Source organism: Anopheles stephensi, chromosome 3 (genome assembly GCF_013141755.1).
Source record: "Anopheles stephensi strain Indian chromosome 3, UCI_ANSTEP_V1.0, whole genome shotgun sequence".
NCBI lineage: Eukaryota > Metazoa > Arthropoda > Insecta > Diptera > Culicidae > Anopheles > Anopheles stephensi.
Window position 1 is genome coordinate 5,079,414 of NC_050203.1, and position 23,944 is coordinate 5,103,357.

Here is a 23,944-nt window from a genome sequence, read left to right on the forward strand (position 1 = left end):
AACGTCCAATCCTATTATGGTTTAATCAAACTCCTCGAAAGTCCTGTTCCTTGTACCTGCCCAATTACCTTCCAATCATTTCCAAGCGGATTCAACTTATATCGCTCGATCGTGGACAGTAATTTCTGAGCGAGCGATGAAAACCAACCACAAAAACAGCCAATCACCCTGAGGAATGCTACCCAGGGGGGAAAAAAAACATTGCAATAACTTTATCACCTTGCCACTCAGCACCGTAGCGCGTTGACCGGACAGCTGAACCGAACGCACCGACGAGTACCAGCCGGTCAAACAATTCCGTTCGCAAACTCTTGTAACACTTTTTTTTTTCGGTGCACCGTTAGTCAGCTACCGTTTGTTGGCTAATTTTTCAAACCACTTTTTTGCCATTATCAGACCGCGCATGTAACACGCTAATGACGTAGTATGAGCGGAGAGATAGAGACCGGGGAGGAAAAAAACGAGCTCCGTGCCACACACACACACAAACGGTCCCGGAAATTGATGGCACGATCGAGGATGCCGTTATCAGGAGCCGGGCTTTTCCGGACGTGACGTGTAATTATGATTAGATGGAGCCAGCTCCAACAGCAGCAACAGCGGTAGCAGCTGGGGAGGTCCTGCAAAAGGTGATAAGAATGTTGACGACCGATCGCCACTCGCCGCACGTTTGATGACATTTGTTCGTCCTGATGCGGATGCGGGTCTGGTTTTATTTGTGCAACGTGCAACAATGCAAAGGCCGGGGCAAAAATGAGCTTTTCATGGTGCAAATGAAACGATAAGATCGTTCAGGATCGAGCAGCTGCCGAGGATCTGTGGGGACTGGTTCGCACAAAGCAGGGACCCATATACCCGAGGCTCTGTAGCGATCACTTGATGAAGATCATCTCGGGCAACATCTCGGGTGATGGGAACAATGGAAGCAAATCTGGTACGAGCTTCAAGGGGAAAAAAATGTAAACAAAACGATAGATTCCGATACAGCCGAGCTTTCAACCCGGGGGTATCTTTCCCGATCGAAGGACGAGCTCCTGCTGATCTTCTGCACATCCTCACAACAATACACATCCATAGAACACGTTTCTCCAATTTCCTTTCTATTCCCCGTGTTCCACATCGTGTCCTTCCATCCTCCGAAAGGTGTTCTCAATTTGCAAAAAAAAAAAACGCAACGCACACCCGCATCAGCAAAGCAAACAAAGTTGAACGGGAGAATTAAAAAAGAAAACACCCTTCGCTGCCAGACCCGGCTTGCGAGCAGGTATACTGCCCGGTGGTGCTGGTGGCAAGCGAGGTGGTAATCGAGCGAGAAGAAGGATTTTATTGCTGCGGAGCAGGCATTAAGGAGCGAAAAACAAAAAAAAAAACACACAGCACCGAAAGGAATGGGAAGAAAGCGACATCCTGCTGCTTTTGACCCGCAGAACCAGGTGACCGAGGAGTGGTGGGTCAAAAGTGGTGGAAAGCGAGGGAAGCACACCAACGTACACCATCTGCTGCAGCAGTGCATCGAATCGTATTGAAATGTCCAGGAGGTCACCAGCAATGCGGGTGATCGTGGTGCAAGGTTTTTGTTTTGACGTTGACGCCTGAAAGTATGCAATGCGATGTGCGCATGTGATCTTAGTGTTCGATTCATTCGTCCTTATTTTATTGCTAAGGAGTTCTCAGTGGCTTTTTATTAAATATCTAAATAAAAAATTGATTTGCCAAATTGACGTTTGATCCTCGTTTTTTTATTTGTTAGCTGGAAAATTTCAAGAGCGAACTCTTGCTCTAGAAGAAGCTTAGGACTCTTTATATGCATATCGCACCGTACCAAGAAGTTTCTCAGGCTACAAAATAGGTGTTTGCATGTGTAAACCATAAATAGCGAAAAGAAAAAAGTAGTAAAGAAGCATTCTCGAAACTCACAAGATTAATGAGCCAGTAAGGTGTTGATAAACATACATCGCCCAGAACGGCAGCCGCTCGCCGATCATCAACTCATCCCCCAATCATCATCAGGAACCCAAAAATGAACGCTGAATGTATCCTGGATAATCCATCAAGAGCAAAAAACCGTGCCGTCCAATCGATCTCGTTAATCCTTCGTCCTCCCGACCCGCACCAGAGTGAAAGTGTGAAAGTGTGCGATCGCGAAGATTACACAGAGTGCCGTGGTGTTGCAAATCTCGCTCCACGACGTTATGTTTTTCTTATTCATGGCTGCTTCTGTGCGCCCTTTTTACCATTTGCATGTGGTGCCAGTGGCTCGTGCCACGGCTCGGACGGACGCTCGCGCAAACGGCCAGGCGGCAGTTTGTTGCTACGTTTTATGCTACACACCCTTATGCGCACACCGCTCCGTCGTACGAGCCGAACATCCAAAATCGAAGCCTACTGAGCACGTTGAACCATACGGACGAGTTGTTCTGTCTCGTTTTCTCACATCACGTTCCCCGTCAGTCCTTTTCGTCGCATCGCAACACCAAAGCTGCGACTGCGTGCGTGCACTACACGCATGTATTGCCAGCATAAAGCGAATGAACGGAGAACTGAAACGAGCGCATAAAATAAAAACCCCCGGACCCGGGAACCGGGCGAGTTCAACGTGTTTGATATATTATTTGTATAAAAAGGAGCAGATGTTGAGTTTTATCTTCTCTATCCTCCTTAGTTCCGCGCTTTCCCATGTCCTCCCTGCTTCCCCCTACCGGCAGCCCTGGGTCTCTCCTCTGGCTTTCCATTAAATTCCTCACCCCGCTTCGGGGTTTCCTCACCCTCCCGGTGTTCCTCTTCCCCCCCCCCCCCCCCCGTTCCCTTGGCCAGGACCAACGAAGCACGACCAGCCGGCGCACATAAGGGCTTTTCGGTCGACCGTGTCCCGTTTCCTTCTCGCTCTCTGCTTTCCTCATTCTTCAGCGTATTAGTCCTTTTTTTCTGATCACATGAAACAACCACTCTAATGCTTTCCCACTCACTCTTCTCTCCTTCTGCTTCCACCTTTCCTTGCTGCGGTTCGTTTCGTTGGTGCGTGCGCGTTCAACGCACCACGTTTGCGCAACCGTACCATACGCCATGGCGAGCGACACACAGAGCAAACGCTTGACAGGCTTCACGATCTCCCCGCCACTTCCTTTCACCACACCACGTTGCGTTGGGGGGGGAACCTGTGAACGGATTGGAGATTTTCACGAGTCGTGCAAGCAAGCAAGCGAATAAAGAAGATATTATTCCTACGGCCGGAAAGTGCGGTGCAATTTGGCGCAGTGTGGACATTGGCGTAATTAAAATTTACCCTCGTTCCCTGCAGGATAGGATCACCATGAAGGATTTTAAAGGCTTCCCTCTTACCAGATCTGGTGGATAAAATTGAATTTTTTGTTTAATATAGCTCATAATGAACAATTTTTTGAAATTCCCACCAAACGAAGTATTAAATTGCTAAAATATATCCTTACCTTCAAAATTCGCCTGTCTGCCATTATCATGCGCTTTATCTTTATCAGCCTGAAAATTAGAATTTGTAAATAATTAATAACTACAATACGAAAAGGCACGAACCTTATCCTTTCGGAACCCATTTCTGGAATAACATTAGCTCCACATTAGGATCAACTCTACCGCACTCTGTCTGTTTCGCGTTCATCGCACACTGCCAGCCAAGGGCATCGCAGTGTTTCGCCCTCATAAACTACGATAAAAATGCAAAATTTCCCAGATGTTTTCTCCCCGGCGTAGCCCATTCGACCGTCGCAGCGTGAAGCTGTTGATAGACATCCATCAAAAAACACCGGCGAATGGTGTAGCTGTGGATTATTTCGCTCGCGTGTGTTATGCGGAATTTCGATTCCGATCTTGGAAGGTCCGCCGGTCGGACTACAGTGCGCTCCCCATATCCTCGATTATCCCTTTTGTTAATGCGAGTCGGCAACAACCACTACCACTACCAACCGGGATAACAACCGACCGACCGACGTCCAGAACATGACAGCCTTATTGTCCTTATTTCTCTCTTCCCTCGGTCCCCTCGATCGCTTCCCGCTTCGCGCTTGAGTTTTTTTTGTGCAGCAAAGGCAACAACAGGCGGCCAGACGGAATGCCAAACTGGTGATGCCCGGCCCGATGCGTACGGCGAGCATGCAAAACCGGGCTGTGGCTGATTAAAAATAAAATTTATGATCTACTGGTAGCATAATTCTTGGCGATGGGCCCATTCGTCTCCGTCTTTTCGGGCAGCACTGCACACTACATGTCTGCACCGTGTCCTTGCTGTACGGACCGGGCAGACATGTGTGTGAGTGTGTTTGTATTTGGGCTACTGAAGCAGCAAGCACCGTGTCCGTGAAAGGACACACGATCATCAGATGATGATTTCGTTGACTGCTTTATGATGCGCCATTGTAGTGGATTCGATTTATTAATCCTTTTCGCTCTCGTGCTTTCTCTTCTTTCTTTTCCATTATTTCGTGCATGCTGCTGATGATGAAGTGGTTTATTATAAAATTTATTCTTCTATTGGCAAGATGTTTCCAGGAGGATTTTTTGTTTTGTTTTGCATGTCTGCTTATAACAAATATTTAAAACAGTTTTGCGTTAAGCTTTCTTCTTGCTGTTTTATTTAATCAAGGAACACATAATATTTGTCAGTTCCATAAATACGTCACCTTCTTCTTCTTTCGATAGAACTGTTAAGACTACTACCCTCTGAAGCGTTGATCACTAGCGCTGGAGATTAAATTCTGTTCCCAGAGTATAACGAACACACGCAGCAGCTCGGGAACCAGTAAGTGTCCACGTACAGATTCCTTCCGCTCGGATCCAGCGTTACCAGCCGCTTCTGGACGTATCGTTGCTCGCACCGGGAACTGTATCCTACCGGAAAACTGCACAGGTTGGAGCATTCCGTTGACCTACATTTTTGCACATGTTGCATCGGGGGAAAACGTGGGAAGTTAAAGACGGGAAAAGAAGCAGGTTAATAAGTGTGGCTTGGTACTGGCCCCGGCCCAAAAACCGAGGGAAACCAAGTCGGAGTGTTAGGGTGCTGGTGCTAGGGCAATTGACACCCGTGAGGGGAAAAATCCCCTTTTTTCGGCGATATGGCCGCGTAGGAATGCCGCTTTTCGTACACACACGACGATAAGGATGTACGCAGAGGGAACGTTTTTACTTCGATCGCCCGGATAAGGCAGGTTCGAATCCCCTTGGCTGCCAAACTGAAAAACACGCGTCGGAAAAGGCTCATTGTAGGGGACACCGAATGTTTGTACCCCTGTGCTCGCGGTTGTATGCACAATTTTCACCCCGGTTGTATCGAAATTTCCTCCCAAATGCAAAAACGAAAAACCGGGAAGGACTATTGACAATTGAAGAGTTGTGCTAGGTCGGGGCAGGTATTTGTTGCGAAGGGGTGCATACAAATAATGGCTGAGGAGTTTTGGTGAGGAGCATTACACTGGAGAAAATGGTATTCATGTTATCTTATTCCAACATTTTAAAGAACTTGCATTTTCTCCCTTTTGTAGGAGGAAAACTGCAAAATAAAATTCAGAACCCTCATCAAAGCTTTCATTTTTCAACGCAAGGTGGCGCTGCTAGCAACAGCTTCATTTAGCAAAGACACAGTTGAGCTTGCTTCGTTTCTGTCACCGCTAGATGGCGCTTCGGTGAACATGAAAATGAATTTCAAAATTGAATTGAATACTCACGCACAAACTTCTGTCTTGACGAGCTGTCTCGAGTTCTCCTGATTAACCACAAACATCCAGTTCCCTGTAAAGACAATAAATCTCTTCAAAAATCCCCGAAAAGTTTCAAATAAATCTCCATTCTCACCTTTCGTGTTGAGTGCCGTCTGCGGTGTGATGTACCGTTCCCTCACACTGCACAGCGTTTCCTTTCCCAGCTCGCTCTCCCTCTTGGGACGATTATGTTTCGCCAGTAAACGCTCGTACACCGTCTCATTCACCACGGCAGGACGACGGAACGGTGCCGGTTCCGTTTCGAACGGATCAATCGATTCATCAACTCGGCGTAGCGATGCCAATCGTGCCTCACGGCTATGTTTGTCCGACAAATCCCGGGCGAAGCGTTTCAACCAATCCGCAGGACTGTATTGAGTAACCGAGGGCGATGAGCTGGATGAACCAGGGGAAGATCCACCCTGCGGGTGTGGATAATAGTATCCCTGACCGGAACCGGATGATCCTCCGTGCCGGTTGTACATCGGAGCCCGGACGTACGAGTTGTAGTGGTACGAGTGTTGTGGCTTGGGAATGTAGATCGGCTGTGGAACGGGTACGGGACGCTTCTGCTCGTAGTTTGCAGTGCCGTGAGCTTGCTGGGATGGTGTGATATAATTATAGCCAGCACCCGAGGACGGTGGAGGCTTACTGGACGGTTTGGATGGTTCCATTGGACTGAACGACCCATAAAAATGATGATAATGATGATGGAGATGTTCCTCCTCTTCCATTGGTTTGTTTGCACCGAAATCAACCATCTCCTCGTTGGCAATGATACGCTGATAGCCCAACGATTCCACGAGGTGCTTAATTAGGTAGCTGGGAGTAAATGGGAGTAGAAAGTTGGGTGTTTAATGGTGCTACATACAGTACTAGCTGCGTTGTTTAGAGTGCTACTTACGAAGGATAGTCAGGATTTGATTCACAAAACGTTGACCCTGGTGAGGCACACTTTGGAGTTGTCCCAGGTGGAGCTGGAACAAATGGACAGGAGCTTTGCCCGTACAATCCACAGCCTGGCTTCTGAGGAGCGAGCGTTGGATGGGGATAAGGCGAGGGATTGGCAAGTACAACAGCGAGATGATTTAACAGTAGGAGCTGTAAAGGAAGATCATACGGGAAATTGATCAAAACAACAAACAAAAATGATTTAATTTAAATGAACAAAAGGGAAATGGAACTCACCACGAACGGTGATGTGTTCTGGAGAACTTTGGTGACGGCCATATTTGATGCTTTTTCAGTAGAACTTTTTCTGCTAACGCTTTTCTGTTCCCTAAAATAATGAAAAAAATGTTAAAAAAGAATTAATTTGTTATTCAAATTATAAAATATTGGTGTATTTGTCCAACAGACCAACGGAGGGTCTGACTGACCTGCCAGCTAAAGAGGCTAAAACCTCCCAAAGTTGTGTGTCTCACAAGACCCAAAAGGTCGTTAAGCCTCCCAGAAGCAAGATGAGGATCATTGTAAGCGATTTTGTCACACTAATATCACCTAGATTGATATCAAACAAAGCAGTGTCCCACTGTCACATAAGCCATTCACCGCAGCCGCCGCATTCAAATGGCGAGGGAACGGAGCGCAACAATGGGTTCAATCTCCGATCTCCACCGTAATCAAGCGCAAGCGCCTGAGCCCTGTTATTAGATTAAGAAACACTTTTTGCTTGCTTAAACATTCCTTTTACTAATTGTAATGCCATTTATTTAATAACCAATCCCGATCAAAGGGAAATGCGAATCAAGTGCACCGGGTGAAGGTGCTCAATAAATGATAATTTTCTTCCACATTCACCCTTGCGCACTTTCCTTTTCACTGCGGTCGGCACAAATTAGCACACCATCGGGTGTGGGAAACATGTGCCGAACGTGTGCGATAAAACAAGGAAACAGCAGAGCGACAGACTACGGGCGCTACGGGTCAAATGACATCAATGCGCGCGTGAAGCGATGAAGCGACGAACCCGGCGATGCGGCGTCGATGAGGTACGTACGTTTCGCGTGCTTAATTTTGGATCTTGGGCGATCCGTCTGGCGCAAGTCTGGCCCCTTTATGCCGTGTTCTTTTTACACATCTTGCAGCTGGTGGACGGTCGCTTGCACGTCAATGTTGCTTGTCTTGTCGTGCTTTCATTAAATTGTATCCTCCCTGGCAAGGGTGCATTCTACTCAGTTTGCAATATACCAGCTTAAAAACGTAAATGGCTTAATCTCGTAGCCGATCGTACGCGAGATTGATTAGTTTCTTGAACGAATGGGTCCTTGTACGACTGGAAGGAGGCTGATAATTAAACAAGGCGCCATACTTTATGACCTGCCCAGCGCATAACCTACGAACTCGCCAACAAAGCCAACCAGACAGCGAGAGGGAAAGTGTGATCATCCGTTGCAGTACCCCACCACAACGATCGTGCCATAAGATCAAGGCGTACGACTGCTACTTCATTTATTTAGCTCCTAATTAAACATTCCAGTTAGACTCCACTAAAACAAAGCCGCTTTTACAACCAAACTAAAAATAGCTTCACATTCAGCATTCTTTGCTCGTCTGGTTTTGGTTGGGCAACTTCAGTGCCGGTCTCCCATTCTCCCTGCCAAAAACCGGCCACCGATGAGCCGTAATTAATGAGTTCAAAGTTCCCATCATCAACCACAACACCCCAGCGAGCTTGCAGGGGCCTTCTGGCAGAGGACACAAAAAAGAAGCTACTACGACGACTTGTTTGTTGCATGGTTCGGTACTGATTCGTTCTAGTTGATATCTCACTTAAGTGGCCCAATTTATGGTTCAGATGGTTTCGCTTGTTCCCTTCACACTTCTATACAATTCCTCCCGCCGGTGAAGGTCAAACAGTGGGGAGAGAAAAAAACCCTCCCAAAATTCTTACTAGACTTAGCGCGACTTAGTATCCTGTTTACCTCTTCTTTCTTTGCTGTTCTTCTTCTTCTTCTTCTTCTTCTCCAGCTTCTTTGGTCGCTGGTGACAAATCGTATTAAAGCACAACAATAAAACGCGCACACACACACACAGACAGAAAACGGTAGCAGCACTAGATCCGGTTGGGAAGTGTCCGAGCGATCTTCTAAGGTGTTTCTAGAATGATGTCCGGGAGTTCAAGATCCTCTTAAGCCACCTTTAACGGATACCCACTCGATGCGACCGACCGTCTAGCTTAATCTCAATCCGAAACGACCGTGCGCGAAGACTTCTCACCGCCGACTGACGGCCGGGATCGCGGGTGACGCGCTGAGCAAAGATCGTATTACTCATTACCCGATCATGATCAGCAGCACACCTCCTACTCTTAGGGGGCGCGTTTTTTCCGTGCGGTGCGTACTGTGTCGTTGGGCTCTGGTGTGGAGAGGGAGCTAGTACTTACGGGTAAGCGCTGCACATGATGGGAACTTATGGCACTTCTGCAAACCCTCGAGGTGATGCTCTTCAGCTGATGCACGCGACAGGTTCGGTTGGTTCACTTTACAGCGCCCACAAGCGCCTGCTTAACCTGGAACATTGAACTTGAACTGTGAGATCTTTCTCTGCGCTGCATTATGATTAATTGTCACGGGTCACATAGTGCTCTAACACACTACGAGCAAAGAAAAAGGAAAAGTAGCATTTCGTACAGTCATAAAGAACTATAAAAAAGTTAGTAAAATTTATTAACTTAAGCTCTCTTTTATGAAGCCTTTTTTGCTAAATGTGAGAGAGAGAGAGAGAAAGCAAGGCAAACACTGGGTTTTAAATCAACAAAAAAGGGAATACTGGTGTTTAAATCTTAATTTAAAGATCAAACGACGCTCCATGCCCTTATGCGCCCATGCAACCGCGCCTTGGGGCGTGCCAATTTTCCCTTATTTGCATAATTTGCCTACCGTTTTGTTTGGATGTTGGAGGTTCCCTTGCACCCAGCGAGAGAATCAGATTACTGATATCTGAGCTCTAATCGCGCTTTGGAAAGCTCCAAACAGTAACTTAATTCGAATTAAAACATGAGTTTATGTTCGCATGCGATACATATTTCAACGAAATTAAAAATGCTTTCTATCGCCCCAACGCACACACACACACCACCACCAATTATGTGCCAGTTCAAACCGACTGTAAGCTTAACCGAAATGGGGAAATCCCCCGGCGTTGGTTGTTGTTGTTCCGTTTGCTTCCTTTCCCAACCATGTCTAGGCGACACATTCTAGACGTCTTTCCACACTGCGTTAACGACATTTTAACCACATCATCATTACCGGGACAAATTTTCCTTGCTCGCACGTCTCCGGCACGTTCTCGGGGATTTTCGGGGCAGATTTTCACGCATTTGCTCGCGGATCGCTTCGTCATGATTCGTAGACAGGCGCGCTGGCCGGTTAGCCGGAAGCGCTCGTCTAGACGGACGGTACCGGGTAAAGGGCAAACACCTTTTGGTAAGAGCGCACGCGCAACCGCGTGCCGAATTCATTCAGCACTATGGTTGGCCAACTATGTGCAGCCACTTGGTGAAGGATAAGAGACCAAAATGACGTCACTGTGAAAGGAAAGGGCACTCGATAGAAGAGGTGAGTTTTAATGGGCCCGCTTGGGTTAACGGGGACTTCTTGAAGAGAAGAATTCGGTGAAACATTTAAATGGGGAATGCTTTCTTTGACGATAAGCCTTATTTAATATTCTGCAAAGCAATCTGCACGACTTCGCATCAATTTGAAGGGAAGAAATCGGTTGAATATTCAAAATATTCTAACAGCGCCATCTAGGAGTGTGTAGCGGAAGCTCGATTTTAGTACAACGGTCACAGCAACGTGCACAGCTCATCGTATATGAGTAGGTTTAACGGTCGTTCTTACTTATTTTATACTTTCATTTATTGCAATAAAAAACCAACTAAAATACCATTAAAAAGACACAAACACACACAAAGCGTTCTACATTCACATCGAAGAGAATGGGACAGTGGACAGAGGGCAACCCCAACGTTGCATCTTTATTAAGGGGGTACTTTTGAGTAGACAGGAGACAGGAGGTGTTGTACTAGCGCGGGAGGCTAAAGTTTCATATAATTCAATTCCCCCCTCCAGCGTAGGGGGTTCGGTAAACACTATCGAAACGTTTTGTTATAAAAGCCCCCGGAGGCAGGCTTTATATAGACAACAATTCATACTATCTCTCCCTCTCTCGGTCCTCTCGCTGAATAGAAGAAGGAAAACGACTAACGATGATTTCTCGAGTTTAACTAGCTCTCTCCACTATCTTCGCTCGCGCGCTGTCTGCCTGCATTGGCGGCTTACACAGTGGATTTGCCCTTATTGCAATTACATACATACACACGTTACACGAGATTAACATGGTTAGAGTGGTCTCTGGAGTTTCTGCTAAATATATGTTATATTTCTTTGCTTAATGTTGTTCTTTCTCGGGTTTTGGTATGCTAAGGTTGTATTTTTGTGTGGCTGGCGTTTCCAAGAGTGAAACACAACCGGCACAATGAGAAAATTTCAATACAAAAAAATTAAACATAACCGAACCTAACTATAATTGCTTTTACATTATCTACTCTTTCAAATACGATAACGATATTGGAAAACGAGAAAGCAAAAGAAAAAAAATACATTAACAAAACATTAACGTGAATGGGATCGGTCTTCCAATGCCACTGCGAAGATCACTCCTAACAGTATACTAACGATTCGCGTCCTCTACCATACCGTTTTTCAATTGCTTTATTTAAACGTCGATATATAAAATAAACCAAATCTAAACATCGATACGCACTGTGTCGCGCGCGCGCTGTGGATATAGTTCTAGCTGGTGTAGGACGACACCTCTTTCCACCCCCCAGTGGGTAAAACATCGAAAAACATCGTATTAATTCGGGCTGTTCCGTTTGGCTAAACCACCCATCCAACCGACCCCACCACCCACCCGTTCATACTTACATTGCTACTACACACACAGTCAGTGCATTCATCGAAACACTTTGATTGACAGAGCTCGCGGCGTGTCGCGTTATCCTGCTCGTTCCTGGAATGTGCCTTCTTCGAATCCTCCTATGGGACACTATGGTTACAAAAAAAAAACAAACCTACACGTTGATGTACCTTTGCTTTTGCTGTTTTGCAGACTGGCTTTGGACTGTAATGTAAGGACATGCAGGACATCCGCGTTCTTTCGACAGACCAACGGGGGCTGCAACATCCCGATAATGCTTACACTATAGTGTGAAAGGGTGTTTCTTCTTCTTGTTCTCTGTGTATGTTTTACGTACGCGATATACATATATGCTCTTGGTAATCTTGAATTGCACTCCTTCATCCTTCATCCGGGGGGCTCTCTTCACCGCTTTTCAGTTCGAACCATTCCGCTACAACATACAGTGTGTGTATATAATATACATATACATACTATTGCACAAAACTACTTGCTCTTCTAAATTCTCTCCCCGGTTTTACTCCCCATCCCCCAAGACATCACTCAACTTTGCGGAATGAAAGCCTGGATTTTCTATCAGTTCGGTTAAATATATGCGGTTATGCTTCGTCACGGCTACAACACGTGCTTTGTCTACCCGTTGGAACCATTCTCTCCATCTGCAGCTTCCCAATAATATCTACCACGAGTAGTAAATGTAACTCCTTCGCCCGTCATTGGCGGTAAATTGCGGGTTCCTATTGCTATCACGCAATAATGAACAATTTACCAACCAACTGAACGCTGTAATGATGTGAATACTGCAAACAAATGTTCTTACCGGTTGCCGCGAACTTTGCCATCATTTTCCCTTCTCGTTTATCCATCGTTCGACCTTTATTAGTAATAACTTATAACCAACCAACCAACCAACCAAGCCATCGTTTCGCCTCAATGAAGGTACCGTTGTAAAAATTTAAAGGAATAAGGAATCGAAACGAAAGCTCTTCCTATAAACAAAGGCGTGTTACACAGCAGAATACTGTTGCATATCGAGCGCCATGCGGCCACACTAGGCAATTAATAAAATGCCTCGCGAATCCGTGCGTCACTCAATAGACAGCTGCGTGTTTTTGCCGGCCCCATAACTTGGAGCCCGAGATCATGGATAGATTTTGTTCTGTTTGACGGTTCGTAGCATGATGCAGATGCTGCCGGTAGCTATCGTACCAACAGTAGACCAACTACAATCTATGTTAGGGCGAAGGGCGGTGAATTAACAAGAACTACGAGAAAAAAAAAACTGTAGAAAACAAGCGTCGTTTGCTGATTTCCCATTTCGAGAATGGTGTCGTTCCCATTGTTTGCTTCCGAATGGCAAAGAGGTACATTAAACTAAGCGTAAATAAAAAAGGGGTAAACAAAAAGGTGATAATAAACAAACGAAAACCATACTCAATCACATAATACAACAACATAACAGCGATACACGGGAAGGGGGGGGGGGATGGGGGGGTAACTTGGTTCACGCTCGTTCCGGGTGCGCAACTTAATTTAAATTGATAATGTTTCGCTCCTCCAGGCTGTCCTTTAGCTGATTGAACAGTTGTAGCTGCTCTTCCGGCTTTAGATTGTATACCTGCAAGGCAAAGGAGATTGGAGTTAAGGAAGGTTTTAGAATTCATAAAAGAAAACCGTGATTTACCATATTTAACAGCTTCTGGGGGGAAGCGTAACGAATAAAGCTAGAGATGTAAACATTCACAAAGGTGGCCATTAAAAATTGACAGTCGAAACGATCCATAATACCGCCGTGTCCGGGAATCATGTCACCGAAATCCTACAAATAAAACGGAAAACAAACCATTATAAGAACAAGATCCTTCCTTGGCTGAATTACGATGTCAACTTACCTTAATCTTAAACGCACGCTTAAATCCGGAGGCGAAGAACCCACCGAACGGTCCAATTACCGAGCTAAAGATGCTCATCGACAGCGAGTGGAGCAGGAACGGATACATCGTGATCGTTTTGCTAGCGCCAAACTGAAAGATGCAAGAGGAACGGCCGTTAGAAAACAGTTGCCTATCTCACCTTCACCGCCGTACAACAACTAACCAATGCGATGCTGTACTCCTGTGGCCGGAACAGATAGCTCGGCTCACACTCTATGATCATGCGTCCCTCCGCTTCCGAGTACTCGATCGGACAGACGAAGAACTGGAACTGGCACAGGAAGTACGACGCAACCAGCCCAAATAAAACCGTCGCAAATCCACCACCAATAAATCCTTCCCAGGTTTTCTTTGGACTAAGCTGAATCAGTGGTGTGCGGCCAAAGAAGAACCCAAACATGTACGCCATCACATCGTTGCAGACGATCATCGACACCGGTACGATAAACCAAATCAAGCCTTCGAAAATGTTCTGAATGATCAGGTAGCTCTGCGTCACCACGATCAGCAGCGCAACGTGGGTCCAGGCGAACAGGCTGAACTGTTTCATGTAGTACTTCTTGACGAGCGACAGTACGAACCAGACGAATCCGATGCAGTACAGACAGAACGATAGGAAGCGATGATATTTGACTAGAAAACGGAGTGAATCCTGGCAGAGCAAAACGGTAGATAGATTAGTAAAAGAAGGTGAATTGAGGTGTTGTGCCACACTTACCACACGGCTAACCGCAACACCAAAGTAGTCGACAAGATTTTCTCCGTAGAAGAAGTAGTTGGACGTTAGCAGGAAGTACCAGGACAGGCTGCGGAACCACGGCAGTCCATGGATGCGGTACACGGAGTAGCCGATCGAAATGATTTCCTGGAAACATTTCACCTGAACAGCGAGAGCCTACGGAGATGGGTAGAATATTTTTCAATTATTAGTGTCCATAAGCCAGTTTTGCTGTCTGTAGCAGAGATTGAGATTGACACCAGACAACCGAGTCCATAATGTTTTTTTTTTTTTTTTTTTTTTTATTCATAAAGAACGGCCTGGCCGTATTGCTGAGTCCATAAAGTTAAACTGTGCTAAATATTTCATTCGCATTCTCTACTTCGCAAAGTCACATTAATTGGATTTTCCCTAACCAAGGTCTCCATCCAACGCTTCCTAGAGTAAATCTTCTCTAAGCCTTCCATGTGCTAATTTCAAATGTCCTCCAGCACTACGCTAACAGCAAACAAACGAACGCACATCATCACACCGGGAAACTGTTGTCCAAACATGTGGTTAAAAGTGCACACGGCGTGCAGTTCCGCGCCGACGCATCGCGGAACAAATGTTTTGACGGCTCCGTTGCATCGGTGCATGCGTATGAGTGGATTCAGCAGTGTTAGTGCATGCAGCGTCGCCTATAGCAACCGTGTGTATAGGAACGTTGCTGATGAAGATCACCTGCGCAACTCCCTATTCGTCGTACGTCTGACAGATATACCAGCTGCTGCTGATGCTGCTTGTCCGACACGCATACCAACATGATCGTGTCGTGATCTTTTACCACACATCAACAACCCACCGCCGGGGCACACATGTTTCCTCCACGGGGGTTTGATCGTTCATGTTCACAAAGGAACTTTATATTTTGCTTCTCTCTCTCTCGCTCTCGCTCTCTTTCAGTTGGGAGCCGATGCGCAACGCATCGCCGCCGGATGAACGTGTTTCATTGTCTTGTTTGTCTTGCTTACGTTTGTGTGCGTGAAATATATATGCGCCCCCCACAAACGAAAGGTGAGCGGCGAGCCCGAACGCAATCATCATCATCAGCAGCAAAGTGCCTTCTGTGCCTTCAACGGAGATACACACACCGTGGTGCTGGGTGCTTGTGTGTTGTTCGCGAACCTCGCTTCCTCGCAAAACATACATTTTCCGTTTTTCCCTTGCGCCAAAAGTGTGTTATCTTTGTGTGTGGTTGCGAAAACGTGCGGTCCGAAAAAGGTTTCGTTTCCCAGCACCCCCCCTTTTTCGTGAAACTGTAAAAGGTGCGGGCATAAGCCGAAATAATGCTGCAGTTACGCTGGTTTGAGAATGAAACGTTCGCTTTCTAGCGAAGGTTTCGCACGGCGGGCTCACAAGCACCACCCCATTTCCCCCATTTCGCCCGGTCGTTTCAAGGTGGAGAAAGTAGCCAAGTGATACAGCAGCAGCAGCACGAGGTACTGGAAACGGAAGCCGGGCGGGCGGGCTGCAGCAAACCAAACCCACCCAACAATAACAACAACATCAAACAGAAGGCAACTCCTCCGCACAGCAGCTGCAGCAGCATAAGCAAGCAAACCCAAATTGCTCGTCCAAGCGCGGTAGGAAGTGCACGGCTCTGTTATTTTGCGCGTACTGACCACGACGAGGACCACCGCCGACTTATTATTGTTGTTGTTGTTGCTGCTGCTATTTGTTCGCTTTCGCTGACCGAAACCGAGAAAACGGGCACAGCTGGCAAATTCATTCATTTCGCATCGCGTAACGCAGGTTTACGGTTCGGTTCGGGCTACGGTGCTGCTTTTACAGAGGCAGGAAAGTGAACGTGCTTTGTTAAAATGTGTTTTCTCTAGCAAAATATGGCCAATCCAGTGAAGTTTACTTAATACTAAGCTTGTGTTAAGTGCACCGTACGATCATACTTGATCATCTGTCAAATTACGTTCTGCAAGATAAACAAACGTATCGCGCCGTACACTAGCAGCGTCGCTTCCTACACAAACACTCAGAAACCGCGAAACGCGCCTTGTGACTAATTTGATAAATAAATACATTGGCGCGCGCACAAGAGGGCCACGAAGTACCCTCATTCTACTCGCAGAGGCGCGCGGCCAAGATAGCGAAGCTGCGTAGAACGAGCGTACGAGCGAAAGGCACGGCACGATGTCGCTACGCGCCATACAGAAGCGAGATAGGGAGAAATTATCGTCCTCCCAGCGGCAACAGTTTATCAGCAACAGCCAGCACCAGCAATGGAACAACGGGCCTCCTCCTTCTGGTGTTGGTGCAATAGTGCTGGCAGCAGGAACAGCACCGACGACGACGGCGGCCATGAAGATGACAGCAGCTGTTGCAACCGGCGACGTACCGTCGGTTCAATCGATTCTACAGCACCAGCAAGCAAAGCGCAAACAAACCCAAGCTGCTTACGGTCGTCTCGTATCAACAACGACAACCCATACGCCGTCAGTCGTTCTAAGACGGTCCAGCTCGTATCCAACGCTACAGCCGTCAGGGAAGCAACAACTGCAGCAACAGCTACGTCCGGTTCGGTCGGAAAGTGACCTGTGTGTGGTGCGTGATTCACCGGGAAGAGGTGGCGCTGATTCCGCCTACGGAGGTGCGGTGGCCGGAAGTGCTAGTACCAACAGCTTCAGCACCAACAATCTTTACCTCGGTGCCAAATCGGAGGTGTGCCTTAAAACGTTGGCCGTCAAGAATACAGTGCCTGCCGGTCTGATGATGCAGCAATCACTGGCACCCCGCGGTGGCGGTGCTGGTGGTAGCATCCGGAGTGGGTCGAGCGGTGGTTCCACGACCCAACCCTCCTCGAAACGGTTGTACGAAAGCCGCCGTACGTCGGAGCTGAGCAGCAGCGATTTCGGTACGAGCAAATCGGAGCTGCATCTCAAATCGAATGCCAGCGCCGTCCGCATTCCGATCGTGGGTTACGAGGTGATGGAGGAACGGGCACGCTTTACGGTAAGTGGGCTGCGAGGGTGGAGATCGACCGCCACGCACACAGCGCTGGTGAACGATGGTGAACGAGCTCCAAGGTTCGATGGCACGCACAACAGAACGGAGCATGCGCCTGCGCGTTAGAATTACGAACCAGCGGTGCCGTTTGCACATAAGTGTGTGTGTGTGCGTGTGGGGCGTGCAAGATGATTCAAAAACACTTACACGACGGGAAAAGGAAACGTTTCTGAGTTTGTTGTTTTGATTGCTCTTATCAAGCTTTTGCAACAAATTTGTAATGAATGGCAGTTGGTTTGTTAGGTTTTCATGTAACAGCTCTAGCCGCAGGTTAGTAAACATTTGTCCGAGCTTTCTTTCACGTCACCCCACAGGTTCCAGTGGGATAAACACTTGGACCCAGCCACGATGCCGGACACAGCCACGCCACCAATTGACAGATGTTAATTTGCATACTGCCATGGTGTGAACGACTCGATCAGTTATTACATTTGCGCGATGCTCAAGCTGTGCTATTTGAGATGTTGGATTAGCTGTAGAAGATGATACAACCATTCAACACGATTATCGATCGTAGCTGGCTGGTGGGTTGGTGGGCTTTGTTACGAAATGTAAATAATTATAGAGCAATTTGGTAGCATTTGGGGAAAAAAACATTTTCATAATAATCGCACTGTAATACACGTAATAATCCTTTTCTGCCTTCACCTTTCTCGCTTCTCTCGGGCAGATATTCAAATTACGCATCGAAAACAGCATTTCACACACCTGCTGGTTGGTGCTGCGCCGGTACACCGACTTTGTGCGGCTAAACAACAAGCTCAGGACGCTCTACCCGCACTGCAATCTGGTGCTGCCGCGTAAGAAATGGTTCGGGGACAACTTTAGCAGTGGCTTCATCGACAACCGAATACAGGGACTGCAAACGTTCATCAACACCATTCTGGGGGACGATGCGATGCGCACGTGTCAGGCGGTGCGAGACTTTTTCTGTCTCGATGAACCACCATCGTACTCAGAGAGTATGGAGGAATCAAGGGTAAGGGTAGCGTTTCAAATCCTGGACTGGAAGTGGATAGCAAATTGAACACTAACTCTCGTTCACATGTTTTAGGTGATCTTTGAGGCCCAGGAGGAAACAATAGCACAGCTAAAGCAGCAACTCCAAGCCAAAGAGGATATGGTGCAGACGCTGCAAACGAAGCTAGCCACCGAGCTAAATCGTAACGCGATCCTTACCAATGTTATACGGTAAGGACGATCCACTGCACGTGGCGACAAAAGCCGAAACCCTAACTTTGCGTCCCCTTTTATCTTGCAGCAACAGTGTGGAAAATTGTGCCAAATGTTCACAGTCTGTCGATCAGGTGATGAAGGAATCGGTCTACAAGTAGCTTGCCACACAGTGTTACCATCACCATTTTGTCCGCGTTGCAACAGTTCAGTAAGACTGCGCCTGGTGTTATGCAATGTGCGAAGCTTGCATTGCAATAAAAACAAACCCCGTCACGGCAGATATTGATAAGCTATAGTAATGGTTAACTAATTAATTAAAAAAGCGCGAATATAAAGACGCAAATACGATATTCTTCAAACATTGTGGCCCTTTTTTTTTTTTTTTTTGGACTTGTTAAATAGAGTCGACATAGTTTCTAAGGTGTTACACCCTCCAGGCTCCAGTTATCTGGCTCTTTGGGGGAATATTGAAAGGCCCTCGATGCAGTGCTTTGACTGTTTTGGCCCACGATCCTACGAGTCTGTCTCCTCTTCAGTACCTTATACAATGCTTCTCAAATCCATGCTTACCGTAACCATCAGAGCTAAAGGTCCACCGTAGATGATCAGACAGAAGCCACTGATCATAATCATGGTGAAGATGCCACGTATCACCCAGTTCTTCCATCTGAAAAGGAATGCAAAAAGACAGATTAGCAAATCGATCTTTACACAATACAATTATTTAAATAAAATTTCATTTGGACGCACAACGAATAGCTGTGCCTTTGTACAACGCATAAAGCGACCATATTAAAGCGTTAATCTATTTTTGCCTCTACGTGATTAATCGCTACAAAACCTATACACAGCTGATACAAACAAACCCGAGCCGAGTGCACAAAGAGACACATTACATCGACGAACAGCAGCTCGCTCGTATGCGGTTTTGAGAACTGCACGTCATGACGATGATCTTGACATTGATTTTTCTTTTTTGCACGTAACGAAAGGTCTCGCGCAAAAGCGTTCTCCACTGCGTACATATCCAATTACAAGGCAGTTTACTCCGGGCGGTAAAAGCTAGAAATAGCCCCGGCGGCAAAGCGTTAAAACGTAAAACGCTCGACCTCCAAAACGCGGTTCTAGAGAGAGAAAGAGCGCGAGCGAGCGCATTTTGCTTTGGAACATTCCACGATTTCTAATTCCTTTCCATGGCGCCGCTTTTTAGTAAGTTTGCTCGAGAGATTGTGTTATTTAATTAGCAACAAAATGCAACCTATGCGCGGTACTGACACGGCAAGGTGTTCCATTTGCCACTGGCGATAACATGCATTGATGGTAATGTATGCGAGGGCACCGAACCGGACCTTACGAAAAATCTTCTCTCCCCCCCCGCTGCTCGTGTGTACGCACCTATCCGGCAGACCGCTCAACGCTGCACCCAGCACCTCGGGCATTTTGTTCGTTCCCTGGGGAAGGTTTTTGGCCATCTCGTCCACATACTTTTCGTCCGGCAGCCGTTCCTCTGTTTCCGTTTCCGAGTCAACCTAAAACGTAAAGATAGAAGAAGTAAAGAAGAATTACCAATGCGTCCAACGAGTTAGTTCCTTGCATAAAAGTAGTTTCAGTTCTCAAAACAAAATGCCCAACAGTCAAGCACAATATGGCACAGCCAGCACAGTCAGCACCAAGCAAACGCCACACTTTCGATTGTTTCCAGCAACAATTCAGGCGAACCTTCGACCGATTGAAACACCAGCCCGATCGGTGTATGGGGTGCAATGGCAACGGCTTGTCAAGGTCTATCGGTCATACGGTCGGTTCCAGCGATGCAACTACACCGACACAAGCAGGGTTGCCTTTTTTTTCGCGTTCGATACAACGATTTGTTTCTGTTTCAAGTGGCACTATGTCTAGTAATTATTTTAAAGAAGAGCGACAATTTGCGTAAAGTAAATCCATTAGACCGTTTCAGGCCTTCCGGATGAGTAGATGACGCAAAGCAACTTGGAGTCAAGGCGTTGATGAGCTCACGAACACGAGCAACTCAATACGGCTTGAAGGATTGTTGGAGCATCCCATTCTTATAACTTACTACTAAAAATTACTTCATTAGACAAATACCTGTATTATAGGATAATAATAGATTAGAGTTATATCTGTAAGATGGCATGTGTGCATCCTCAACCCACCTCAGCCATAGATATCCGACCTAGAACTCTTCTGTATCTTTGCGAATTCTTGCTGTTCACACTGTTATCTCCGTGCTGATCTTCTACCAAAATTTCTTTTTCTCACATTAGATAAGATTTCTGAACATGAGGTAAAGCCAACCAAAATATTAATATACTCTGTTCTTCAAAGCTCCATTCGCATTTTCCAATTCCCATGCATTTGAAGGTATTTTCTGAACCATATTTCATAGGAATGCCACTTTGGCTTCCATTCTTCGCTTGTTCCTCGAGAAACTAACGAACAGCATTTCAATCCAAATGAGGCCAGAAAGGAAACGAAATTGTTTAGACTTCAACCAAACAACAGCAGTCAAAACAACAAAAAATCCGAAACCGGTTCGAGTAAACCCACATGGAATGTGCCTTCCACATCAATTTCTCGGATGCCCTTCGTATATGCAACCACATGTACCACCGCATCCGGAATTGCTTTCGGGACGCTTCAGCAAGATTACTGTGTAAACACATGACCAACGACGCATGGTGTAACTGCTGATGCCGCTGCTGCTGGTTGACAGGCTGATAAAGAGAGCGCCTATTTTAGAGGGTAACTGCCCGGTGGCTGCTATCAGCACACGGCTGGCCAAACTGGGTGAGACGCGCTTAGCTTTGCTGTTACATAACTCGCTCTGCTCTCGCGCGCCCAATTCTCGTGTACCTTTGCTTCAAAGGCACCAATTTCCGGTGTACCACGCACGCACGTACGCTACTCTCGGCCCGAGCGGGATCGGACTGTAAACAACGAGATGCGAGCGATTGGGTTTGAACTTTGGCTGACGATGGCGCGATCGGAGGTGTTTGTTTTCCTAGCGGTTGGCTGTGATGCACGATTTTCTGCGGCGTACCCTAGGGCACAAAATATGGCAATATAAAAAAAAGGAAGGAGCAAAAATATATGTGCGGTGGGTGTAACACACATTCTGTAATGTGAGCTATTTTTAACCGTCTTTCTCTTGTTTCGAATCAAAATTTCTTCGACCCTTTGCAGAGTGGTCTTATGGACAGCTGCTTTACTTCGACACATTCAGAACTCATTAGCTAATTTGCTCTGCGAAAGTATCAACCCTCAATCGAATTTACATCATTATATGGGCCGCGTTTTCGATGCCCAATCAGTATAATTGATGAAGTAAGCACGGCCCTGCATGGGGACAGATTAAACTCCCCACGGACAGACAGAATCGATACGATTGTGTCCGACAACTATCGATGGATTAAATGAATTGACAAAAAAACGCGATCCTATTGCCACTGGGAAACGAGGAAGGAACGACATTATGTAGCCCCACATTACGAAACGTATTTACTCCGGTGGGAATTGGATTACACGCCACGGAGGGCCCGAGACCACCCTCGTTGTTCGTGCTGGAAAAGGTTGTGTGCCTTTAGCGCCCATTTTCGTTGCAAATTTAATTAGTGCCCGTTTGCACGGACCATAAAGATAAGATGCATGCAGGTGTTGTTCGTACCGGAGCGCCTAAAACGATAGGAAAAATAATACTCCACAGCCTACTACGCTTTTCTTCGCCATGTTTACATCCAGACAACAGCATCTTCCCCCCACATATATATCCAACAGAGCAACGGAGCATGAACCGTTTGCGTGGGTTTGCGCGTTGTCTTCGCGAGATTAGCTCTCGGGCACCCAACAATCCCGGCACACGACGACATCCTTTGGGATGCGCCGCGCTTGCTACGAAATGTGGGAGAAAGTGAGAAAAACTCATCATCTGCTGTTTGTCGTGCAGCGCTCTCAGTGAAAGAAAACACCATTACACCGGAACCACCAACCATCCCTCTATCCCGTGCGAGGGGTGGTGCGTGTGTCGGGAAAATTGCGCGAGAGAGCAACATTTGTAGGGAAGGAAAAATCGATAAACTGCGAACCAAAATTTTTCGCACTGCCCGCTGGTGGGAAACGTACATGGTCCGAGTTTTCCGTGGTGGCACACTCCGGCGGTTGTTGTTGCTGCTGCTGCTGCTGTTGTTGTGCTGGCTGCTGTTGCTGTTTCGGGCTTTCCTGCTGTTGCTGGTTGCCGTCGCCTTCCGCTAGCAACCTTCTCCTCAGCTCCGCACCATCGGTCGCACTCATGATGCACAGCCTCCTTCTTTTATTTCGGGTTCAACAACAAACCAGCTGCTTTTCGGATCGGTATGTTTTGCTTTTTTCACACACAACAGCACACTCTGACCGTCACCAACACCACTTGTACGACTTCTTCGAACCACGGGTTGCTACGGAAAATACACACCGCACAACGCGCTGCTCTGTGATAACTTTGTTAATCTAGCAGCCCATATACAAGCGAGCACACAAACACCCCGTATCGGCCGCTCGGCGACCAGAACTGGCCACACCACACCAAACACTCACACACGGACACAGGCCCCCACAAGGTTATTGATCTTTGTGTTCACCGCAGGAAAATGTGCGGTGAGATTTTTTGTGCTTCGTTGGTTTAAGAATTTTCCGCTTTGCTAACCCGACCGATCGACCGACCGACCAACCGATGTACTGCGAACGCTCCGGAAAACCGAACTGCACTCTCTGGCAGACGCAAAACAATAGACAGGGTGCGAGCACTTCTTCTGGCTGCTAGCTGGTGCTGTGCACCGAAAACCTGCGAATCTGCCGTGCGCTACAGAATGTTCGCCCGCTTTTCTTGGGGATGGGACTTCACTTACAAAATGGTTTGTTTTTCACGTTGCAGTACACATTTTTAAGCTTTTTCGAGGAATATTTCCTTCTTTTGGGCCCACTATTTGACAACAGCCAATTTGTTTGGACAGTTGCACAGTGGATGAGGCGCTGGGACATTTTAACCAACATCCGCGGGTTTTGCATTTAGTTTGAACTTTTCTAGGAATTTTAAGGTTCTGAAATGAGTTAATGGGAAAATAGCTTAAATCAATTTTCATTGTTCAAAAGAAGCATTTGTAAAACAAAATAAAAACATGGTTTGAAAATGGGCAATAAGATATGTTGACCAGGTAATTTTTCTAGCAGTCCGCTGTGCTTCATTCCATCGCAAACCTTGACGTTTACACTAGCTGCTTCGATACTGTACAACAGGGTGATATCAACAAGGATTGAATTCAAATTTGACCGTTACACTTTGTTATGGTATAGGAGAGCTCTTAACAAACTGAAATAAATTTCTTTCCTCCGCGTCACCATCAACAAAA

At 46.7% G+C, this 23,944-nt stretch overlaps 3 protein-coding genes across 8 annotated transcripts; 1 reads left to right on the plus strand and 2 right to left on the minus strand.

Moving 5' to 3' along the window:
* Nucleotides 1-4,484: 4,484 nt before the first annotated feature.
* On the minus strand, nucleotides 4,485-9,327 carry LOC118510263 (protein spaetzle 5). 4 transcript variants are annotated; one of them, XM_036051855.1, is made up of 7 exons: nucleotides 9,115-9,327; nucleotides 6,918-7,008; nucleotides 6,634-6,830; nucleotides 5,824-6,551; nucleotides 5,697-5,760; nucleotides 4,690-4,898; nucleotides 4,485-4,652 (listed from the first exon to the last, which is right to left on the minus strand). In XM_036051855.1, the coding sequence occupies exons 1-6, from the start codon at nucleotides 9,129-9,131 to the stop codon at nucleotides 4,721-4,723; spliced, it is 1,275 nt and encodes a 424-aa protein (XP_035907748.1). In that variant the 5' UTR covers nucleotides 9,132-9,327; the 3' UTR covers nucleotides 4,485-4,652; nucleotides 4,690-4,720. The 4 variants fall into 4 exon arrangements, with proteins under 4 accessions (XP_035907748.1, XP_035907747.1, XP_035907749.1 ...); XM_036051854.1 differs by having other exon boundaries at nucleotides 4,575-4,898; nucleotides 9,115-9,326; XM_036051856.1 differs by lacking the exon at nucleotides 9,115-9,327 and adding an exon at nucleotides 8,654-8,975 and having other exon boundaries at nucleotides 4,575-4,898.
* Nucleotides 9,328-10,649: 1,322 nt separating this feature from the next.
* On the minus strand, nucleotides 10,650-23,571 carry LOC118510264 (phosphatidate cytidylyltransferase, photoreceptor-specific). Of its 2 annotated transcripts, none has more exons than XM_036051858.1 (8): nucleotides 22,683-23,571; nucleotides 19,938-20,071; nucleotides 19,113-19,209; nucleotides 14,307-14,483; nucleotides 13,752-14,240; nucleotides 13,547-13,678; nucleotides 13,339-13,473; nucleotides 10,650-13,272 (listed from the first exon to the last, which is right to left on the minus strand). In XM_036051858.1, the coding sequence occupies exons 1-8, from the start codon at nucleotides 22,848-22,850 to the stop codon at nucleotides 13,183-13,185; spliced, it is 1,422 nt and encodes a 473-aa protein (XP_035907751.1). In that variant the 5' UTR covers nucleotides 22,851-23,571; the 3' UTR covers nucleotides 10,650-13,182. The 2 variants fall into 2 exon arrangements, with proteins under 2 accessions (XP_035907751.1, XP_035907752.1); XM_036051859.1 differs by having other exon boundaries at nucleotides 23,444-23,555.
* LOC118510265 lies at nucleotides 15,388-18,901 on the plus strand. 2 transcript variants are annotated; one of them, XM_036051861.1, is made up of 4 exons: nucleotides 15,388-17,312; nucleotides 18,037-18,345; nucleotides 18,421-18,557; nucleotides 18,634-18,901. In XM_036051861.1, the coding sequence occupies exons 1-4, from the start codon at nucleotides 16,494-16,496 to the stop codon at nucleotides 18,698-18,700; spliced, it is 1,332 nt and encodes a 443-aa protein (XP_035907754.1). In that variant the 5' UTR covers nucleotides 15,388-16,493; the 3' UTR covers nucleotides 18,701-18,901. The 2 variants fall into 2 exon arrangements, with proteins under 2 accessions (XP_035907754.1, XP_035907753.1); XM_036051860.1 differs by having other exon boundaries at nucleotides 15,390-17,312; nucleotides 18,628-18,901.
* Nucleotides 23,572-23,944: the final 373 nt, after the last annotated feature.

Excerpts from the sequence above, each read along its gene's own strand:
- LOC118510263 (XM_036051855.1), bottom strand. Across the intron at positions 6,831-6,917 it reads AGAACACATCACCGTTCGTG|CTCCTACTGTTAAATCATCT; the intron begins GTGAGTTCCATT and ends CTTCCTTTACAG. Across the intron at positions 6,552-6,633 it reads TCAAATCCTGACTATCCTTC|CTACCTAATTAAGCACCTCG; the intron begins GTAAGTAGCACT and ends ATTTACTCCCAG.
- LOC118510265 (XM_036051860.1), top strand. The coding sequence starts at position 16,494 with ATGTCGCTACGCGCCATACAGAAGCGAGATAGGGAGAAATTATCGTCC. Across the intron at positions 17,313-18,036 it reads AGGAACGGGCACGCTTTACG|ATATTCAAATTACGCATCGA; the intron begins GTAAGTGGGCTG and ends TCTCTCGGGCAG. Across the intron at positions 18,558-18,627 it reads ATCCTTACCAATGTTATACG|CAACAGTGTGGAAAATTGTG; the intron begins GTAAGGACGATC and ends TTTATCTTGCAG.
- LOC118510264 (XM_036051858.1), bottom strand. The coding sequence starts at position 22,850 with ATGAGTGCGACCGATGGTGCGGAGCTGAGGAGAAGGTTGCTAGCGGAA. Across the intron at positions 14,484-19,112 it reads CTTTAGCTCTGATGGTTACG|GCTCTCGCTGTTCAGGTGAA; the intron begins GTAAGCATGGAT and ends CCATCTCCGTAG. Across the intron at positions 13,679-13,751 it reads AGGAGTACAGCATCGCATTG|TTTGGCGCTAGCAAAACGAT; the intron begins GTTAGTTGTTGT and ends TGCATCTTTCAG.